At 54.8% G+C, this 7,597-nt stretch overlaps 5 protein-coding genes across 5 annotated transcripts; 3 read left to right on the top strand and 2 right to left on the bottom strand.

Annotated features, from left to right (window-relative positions):
- Positions 1–199: 199 nt before the first annotated feature.
- Positions 200–1,087, bottom strand: HMPREF1541_02486 (uncharacterized protein; the record flags this gene model as incomplete). Its single annotated transcript, XM_008716841.1, has 1 exon — positions 200–1,087. The coding sequence occupies one exon, from the start codon at positions 1,085–1,087 to the stop codon at positions 200–202; it is 888 nt and encodes a 295-aa protein (XP_008715063.1).
- An 886-nt stretch (positions 1,088–1,973) lies between these two features.
- Positions 1,974–2,936, top strand: HMPREF1541_02487 (uncharacterized protein; the record flags this gene model as incomplete). Its single annotated transcript, XM_008716842.1, has 1 exon — positions 1,974–2,936. One exon carries the CDS (start codon positions 1,974–1,976, stop codon positions 2,934–2,936), a length of 963 nt encoding a protein of 320 aa, XP_008715064.1.
- A 397-nt stretch (positions 2,937–3,333) lies between these two features.
- Positions 3,334–4,179, bottom strand: HMPREF1541_02488 (uncharacterized protein; the record flags this gene model as incomplete). Its single annotated transcript, XM_008716843.1, has 1 exon — positions 3,334–4,179. One exon carries the CDS (start codon positions 4,177–4,179, stop codon positions 3,334–3,336), a length of 846 nt encoding a protein of 281 aa, XP_008715065.1.
- Positions 4,180–4,514: 335 nt separating this feature from the next.
- On the top strand, positions 4,515–5,399 carry HMPREF1541_02489 (uncharacterized protein; the record flags this gene model as incomplete). The annotated part of the gene is made up of 1 exon (XM_008716844.1): positions 4,515–5,399. One exon carries the CDS (start codon positions 4,515–4,517, stop codon positions 5,397–5,399), a length of 885 nt encoding a protein of 294 aa, XP_008715066.1.
- Positions 5,400–5,633: 234 nt separating this feature from the next.
- On the top strand, positions 5,634–6,897 carry HMPREF1541_02490 (uncharacterized protein; the record flags this gene model as incomplete). Its single annotated transcript, XM_008716845.1, has 2 exons — positions 5,634–6,058; positions 6,114–6,897. 2 exons carry the CDS (start codon positions 5,634–5,636, stop codon positions 6,895–6,897), a joined length of 1,209 nt encoding a protein of 402 aa, XP_008715067.1.
- Positions 6,898–7,597: the final 700 nt, after the last annotated feature.

A 7,597-nucleotide genomic window follows, 5' to 3' on the forward strand; every position in this document is an offset into this window, starting at 1 on the left:
TGCCACGTCAGAAGCGCGCCTGCTCCGCCAAGTCCGAAACGGCTTAGCGCGAGGAGACAATCATGATACGAGTACTTGTATTGCACTATCTGGTCAAAGCCATGGCAACCATCTAGTATAGCTATGTGGTAAGAAACGCCAATGGACGCCAATGGCTAGGTGCATTCATTGAACGAAGACACAGGAGGAGCACCGAATATCACCGACGGTGCCAGGCCGTTGCGCCAAGACCGGCAAAGAGTGCTGTCCATAGTAGCAGATTCCTCAAGGCCACGCCGAGTCTGGCCTTGATGATATCGTTCGTCCTCTTGGTGAAGTCGACACCAGCGTTGGAGCTAGGGAAAGGCTCTTTGGGCACCTCCTTTCCCAAAAATGCACATAATGGTTCCCATCCATCCTCCACGGTCCATTCCAGAAGCCGCTCCTTCGGCACGGCTCCGCGCACCATGGCAGCATGCTCTTGGTTGACGCGCTTGGCCTTGCCTTGGACAGCATCGGCGAAAGTGCCATACTCTGATGCAAAGAGAGCAGGGTACATAAGATCAAAGAGGAAATGATGCAACCAGAAAAGCTCCCCATTGAACCAGAGACAGACCTTGAGTAGCGGAAGTTGGCCAAGGGCCACCAGATTCTTCATGACCGACATCTTCCATGCATCGAGGTCAGTTCGGCGATTGAGGATGATTTTGGCATTTGGGTAAGCCTGAGTCAGCTCGACGGCGAATGCTGCAGCCGCCGAGTCCGTGACCGCTTTGCAGTGTCCAAGGATTTGATCAAACTCGGTGGCGCTGATGAGAGGCTGCTCGCTCGCTCGGGGGGATCTAAACCATGGGCCAGAAGAAGGGTAGTATTTCCTTCGCACAAGTCGATTCCAGAGTGGTACGCCCGGGAGATCAGTCACATAGTCATATCCGTGATAGGTGGGATAACCAAGGATCTCTAAGGCGTCTTTCAGCGATTCGGTGCCGGACCTAGGGAGGCCCACGGCAAGCACCTCCATGGGCACCGTGCGCGTTCGTGGCACAGGATCTTTTCGTTTGTAGACAACATTCTCGAGAAAGTAAAACCACAGCGAGTTGGGGCTCATCCTGTATGACAAGTGAAGGACAGATGTACTGCAAATTACCTTGTGGAGGGTACAGGTGGCCATTATAGGGGGCCACGGCTGTCCACGTCATTCTTCACTGAGGTCGCATCTATAGCGGACGGCGGAGGTGTAAGTCGATCAACACTTGCTGAAAACGGGTGGTGTTGCGGTTGCTTTTGGCCCCTGAGGTGCTGACTCATCAGAGCAGGACTTCCCAGAGTTGCTGGCCACACCGTCCTCAGCCCAGGCCACTTCACGACTTCATCATTTCTGGACGAGTTAGGACGGCGAGAACCTGAGGTTGGGGGAGGTGTGGTGGGACCTCCATTCGGCCACCAATGTACTCCGTACCACAGTCGAGAGCAGGCTAAGGGTAGCGAGGAATTAGGGGCATGAGGCTTGGCGATCCCATCGTGAAACGCGCGTGGGGATCGTATGCCGAGCGCTTACGTCGACTCGTCCATCATCGCGTTTCAACCACATCTAGGCCACTGAGGCGCCTTCACCGTGTCCTCTCCGAATTTCCACCCCCAGCTACCCTTCCCTCTGTCGCCTCCGAACCCTAGGTAAGAGGTTTCATCGCACCAAAACGGCCTCAGCTGTTGGCGCTACTCCTTTCGAGGCAAGGACACGCGTTTCACCACTCCTTCCTTGTTGCCTCTCTGAGCGAGTTGATACGCGGTTCGGTCAACATCCGGGAGGTTTGGGCTCGAACAATCGCCTTTGTGATGGAATTTGTGTTTCTCACGCCTACCACTTAATATCTATTACATCTCCTGGAAACCGTTCCGACCCTTGACCATCCCATCTCCCTTCGTTCTCTTACAACTCGCCAAACTGAAGCACTTTCAAGCCCATCCGATCAAACCGTGCCATTGCTTTCGACATGAACGTTTTCCAGCAATACCCACTTCAAAAGAGGAAACGGCAGATCGATGACATCAGCGACGGCGACGACGACTTCCAACATCCGTTCAAACGAAAAGCTCCATCCTCCCTGGCGATTAGGACAACGCCACCGAGGGCCGTCTCATGCGGCGCCGCCTTCGGCATCTTGAACCTTCCCGCTCCTCTGACTCCCGACGATAGTTCCGGGGACGAGAGCTTACCAGGTGACAGCCAGGGTCCAAGCTCCTCCGTGCACCGCAACACCTCCGGTCTCAACCATGGGTCGAGCAATACCACCACGTCGATGAAAGTGCACATCTCGCCCGGCCACAACAATGATACCGACATGATACTCTCCTCGCCCACCAGACCTCATTTCGGTCGAGCCCGCTCCAACGACCTCGTCTCTCCCCCTCGCCTCACGACCAACAATACCGCGTTTCTCAGCCCACCGCAGACCACCAATCCTCTCAATGATCGAATACCGACCCCAATCGACTCCTCCTTCGACATGCGTCTCAACCACATGCCTGCCGCGCCCCGACACCAATTCCCTCCCAGGCGCAAGTTCCTCTCTCCCATGATGGAGCAAGAGCCCTTTGGGGGCCCACCCACACCCGTGGAGGACACCATGGGCATGCACGCCACGTCAACCCTCGACGCAGATGTCATGATGGGCTATGAGCAGAACAGTGACAGCATGAGCGGATTACGAGTAACGTGCGACGATGACGACGCCATGGAGCAGGACACGGAACCGCAGACATGTTCCCAGGACAGACTTGGACTCGACGGCCACGCGAGCCAGGACCAGGGCAGGGCGCAGGCCCTGGAGGTCAAGATCGCGAAGCTGCACATGGGTTTCATGCCTGGGTGCAGCAAGTGTGCGTCCAAGGTCCCCGGACACTATTCACACGTGTATTGGGAGTCGAAAGACGGCACCAAGGTTTTCCGCCCTTGATGACTCGTGCTTTGTTGCAATTCATTGTACCATTACATTATCATTTTAAGCATGGTGGCCGAAGCACGGCGTATCTGGCTGGTTTTTATGATACACAGGAGGTTACGAAGAAAATGAGTCGCGGCTAGAAAGCTTGCGTTGCCGCTCGCTATGCACCATCATGATCTATCTACCACAGAAAGAATAGTCTTAACCCATTTTGCCGTCAACATGCCCATACGTAATGCCCGACCAGATGCTCGTAACAGCCAGAGTTACCGTGCCTGCCATCAAGACCACTTCCCAGACTCACGCCGTCGCTTCGACATACCTGATGCCTCAGTGCAATGTCACCACTGTGCGTAAGCCCCCCGTAACGCCAGACAAACCACGGATGTCCTTTCCCTTGTTTCCGTCCCTACACCGGAAAGCTCATCTCCAGCCACCCCAACATCCTCCTCTGCAACTCGCGCAACTCCCCCTTATCAATCCGCCTCTTCCCCTCCCACACCGCCTCCCTCTCCCGCCCCTCCTCCAACACCACCAACTCATGCCGAATCGCATAGAACGGCACCCCCAGGCCCCTCAACTGCCGGTCAAAATCCCCCGCCAGCGCCAGCAGCTGCTTGTACACCTTGGCATCGTAGGCCTGGAGCTCGCGGCGCTCCGCCTCGAGGTCACGTTGCATTGACGGCGTGGCGGTGCCGGTGGCTGGGCTGTTGGGCACGGGTACGCCCAGCGAGGCGAAGATGCTGGAGAGCTGCGCGGAGGAGGCGTCGCGCGAGGCGTGCTGCGAGACGATGGCGGCGCGCTTGTCGTGCCAGTCGCGTTCGTGCGCGTGCTGGGAGGTGATGAGGCGGCGGATCTTGGTTGCGAAGGTGGCGTCCGGGGCGAGGTGGGTCATGACGTGGGAGATGGCGGTGGGCCAGTCGGTGATGGTTGAGGCGTCGGGGACGGGCGGTTTGGGCGGTTTGGGGGTGGAGGTGGAGGAGCGTTGGAGACGGGGGTCGAGGGTTGTGGAGGGCTGGGGCGTGTTGGCTGCGGAGCGTTGAGGTGTAAGTGAGGGTTGGTAAGGGTTGGGGGTCGATGACTTTAAGGGCTGTGGTTCCTCTATCGGGAGGCCCCCGAGGCCGGGTAAGTTAGACGCGAAGTTGGCGGATCCAGAGGAAATACTCGTTGCGTATGGTCGTCCATCTTGACCTTGATTGCTGTAACCCGCAAGGCTGGCGAGGAGCCTTCGTACCTCTTCGCTTTGTGAGGTCATAATGGATCCGCAAATGGGTGTGTCGGGACGAATGATCTTTTGATCAGCCGCCCGAGGGATCTCACAAATAGGCGCATCCTCTCTAAAGAAAGGCCTCCTTAGTCGTAAGAATATGGCAAGATGATCAGATGAAGCATGAAAGAAGCATTGAAATCTTGGCAGGTCCGGCGAAACCAATCTCCGACGTCATGAATTTGTGAAGCTTCGATTCGCGCATCAAAGGCCTCTCACACCACTCCTTTACTACCACTTCGTGCTTGTACATTACTTCTAGAACATGACAGTGAGCCGGTAATCCTGTACATTAGTTTTCCTCCGACATATACGTGGCCATAATGTCTCGGCGTCAGCCCTCAGATACCTTTACTCGCTTCACCTCGAACTCGATACACGCTTCGCAGAAACCGTCCTCAACAGCTCAGATGAATGGCACGGCGCCGGCTTCAGAAACGCCTCAACAGAAGGTAGCAAGACTACGAGCAGAGCTCCGTGCGCAAAGAGAAGGCGGACAACCGAGCTTCGGCGACAGAGTAGTCATTGGAGGCCGCAGATGGGCAGATCGACTACATCGAGGGGCCACTTTTGCCCTGCTAGGCTTTACTGGCATCACCGCTGTGGTCGCTGTTTATGGAATGTTCAGTCTCGTCACGCACAGCAGGCGACAGAAGAAAGCTTTCATCGATAGTGAGCTGGACAGACTTCGAGCCGCACAGCAAGCATTTCTGCGCGGCGAGGCCGATGCGGAGCAACTACACCTCCTCGAACAAGAGCGTGCTGGTGAGGAAATGGCGGCGAAGTGGAAGGACGATCGCGAAAAACAGAAAACTCGGGGTTTGTGGCAGAAAGCCAAGGGTGTGTTTGCGGGCTCGGGTCAAGACATGGGTACCGAAACACCAGAGGAGGCTGAGCGGCGCCAACAGCGGAAAAGCGGCAGTCGAATATTGGAAGAGGCTTGGGTGGAGTCAGACACGAAGCCTGCGGCCGTCAGCAAGAGTACAGTTGCAGGTGTGGGTTACGATTCGAAAGGCCGGCCTGTGCCTGTCAACAAGATTGAAAAGATTGTCAGAACAGCAGAAAGCGAGAGGAGGACTGGAGAGAGGGTAATTGAAGGGCAGGGCGCGAAGGGAGGCCTGTTGGATGAGGTTGCTGGCAACGCCGCTGCTGCAGCAACACCAAACGGCAGCGGCTCCTGGTTTGGCTGGCTCGGAGGCAAGAGCTAAGGGACTACCACTTCTTCCCTCATGTGTCATCAATCAAGACTTTTAGCCCAACCATCCATGTTGGTGTGTGGCCTTGGAACGTGTCACTCAGTGGCCAACTTGTAGTGAAGCCCACCAAGCTTTCCGGAACCGTCGAACTTCCGCTTGCTGAGCATATCTGCTTCGCTGTCCCTTTTTTGCACCTGCCCGTTTATCCAGCTTCGCCTCGCCGTTGAGTTCTCGACAGCTGCAAACATGGAAACTACCTCAAATCTCACTGCTCAGGCGGCCAGGCTGTCGGAGGAGCTCACTATGTTATCCGAGCGCTGCGGTCACGACTCAATCATCAAGGACATCACCAACATCAGTGGAGAGCTGACCATGCTTTCGGAGACTCTGCAAGTACTCCATGAAGCTATCTGTGCCAATGAGTCTGCCTATACGACCGCCTTTCGGCAAGACCTGGAAGAGATCGCCAACGAGTTGCACATGGTCTTCGATGAAATTCAAGAGTGCTCTTCTCAGCTGCAGAAAGCCGACTCGCCATCTTACTCTGCAGTCAGCTGGTTCTTTCGGAAGGGTCGTGCATCCAGACTCCAGAAGCACTTGGAAGCTCTAATGAGCACAATCGTTGTCATGCGCACAGTCCTTCATCATGGCAAGGATTATGGTATCCAGACGTAAGTCTTTGTGCCATTGAAGTTGGACATATGGTTGGTTTACTGATTGATACAGTTCCCCAGGCCGCCTCGCAGAATCTGTTCCGCACACTATGTCTGAGGACCGGGCCATTCTCGAATCAGTCTTTGCAAAGAACCGCAACGCCATTGTCGACCTACACAGCCTTAAGGCGAATCGCAGCCACAACCACTCTTCGTCCACCTCATCCGACGTTCCACCCGAGCTCAGCCCCGGTGCTCATGGTCGCAACCTATCATTTGCTACCGGAGTCGATACTATATCAGTGCAAGACGTTCTCCCTCCACGAGTTGGGTACAAGGAGGAAAAGCGTAGCGCAAACGAAGGTCTCGCCCGTCGCTTCTCTAAACGTGTTGGTCTGGGTATCCACAAATCCCTCCTGGAGATCAAGGCCACCGAAGCAGAGACTGTCCTACGCAAGAGATGGATCAGAGCCGACATTGGCAAGCCGATGCCATCTATTGCCGAGGCATCAAGTGCAACTGACGGGAGTACCGTCACCAGCACGGACGCCGAAGCGTTTCGAAGTGTTCCTGAGCCGGCCACCTCGAGGAAACGGACCAACAGTCTCGCACTCAAGGGCTCTAGCATCGGCAAGTCTCTCAGCCGTGCCATTCGTGGGCTCTCTATAGGAAACAAGCAAGTCAAGGACAAGAATTCCAAAGAGAACAGTCCTGTCAAAGATTCCGATTATATGACACAACAACAGATATTAGATGAGGGCGATCAACAGGACTCGGTCAACGCACTCAAGCTGAAGCTTTCGAAGCCGGATCTGATGACTCCAGATTACAACAAGAACTTCGAGAACGGTGTCTGACAGGCAGATTTTCTTACGAGGCTAGGGAACATGACAACGGCGTTGTCTGATGCTTCTCGGGTAAGCAATATTCATCCTTCACGTTTGCAAGACTTTCTATTGTATTGAGTCTATTGCGAATTGGTACGAAGAGGCTCCAGTACACTTTCGTGCTTGAACCAGGCTTAGCTTGCTTAGCATAGCTTGATTGCATATGTAGGCTGGAATGAGGACGTTTGTCAGTATTCCGCACGACCCGAGTCGTACTTTACGCTGTGGCTCTTCCCAACCTACCAAGTCCATATAATCAGCCCCAAAATCCTCTTTCTTGAACTTGACACCTGGGTCGTCCTTCGTCCACGCCTCTATCTAGTGGAAGGCCGCCTAGGATATTTTTTGTAGTCAGCTGGGTTACGCTGCTGCTACAATCGTCAGCCTGCTACCCATTCTATTCACTGCTGTAGTGATGTCCACGAGGCTTCATGGACCTCTCCTTCACAAATACAGTCCTCGACTTATCCGCATTGCTACATTCCCACGTTTCCCAGCACAGCCTGTGTTTGAAGCTCTATCCCTCCGCTGCAGCTGTCCCTCGACATCACCTTCTTCGTAACCAAACAAACACACACTCACTCACTCACTCACTCACTCACTCACTCACTCACTCACTCACTCACTCACTCACTCACTCACTCACTCACTCACTCACTCACTCACTCAC

Source organism: Cyphellophora europaea, assembly GCF_000365145.1.
Source record: "Cyphellophora europaea CBS 101466 unplaced genomic scaffold supercont1.2, whole genome shotgun sequence".
Taxonomy (NCBI): Eukaryota; Fungi; Ascomycota; class Eurotiomycetes; order Chaetothyriales; family Cyphellophoraceae; genus Cyphellophora; species Cyphellophora europaea.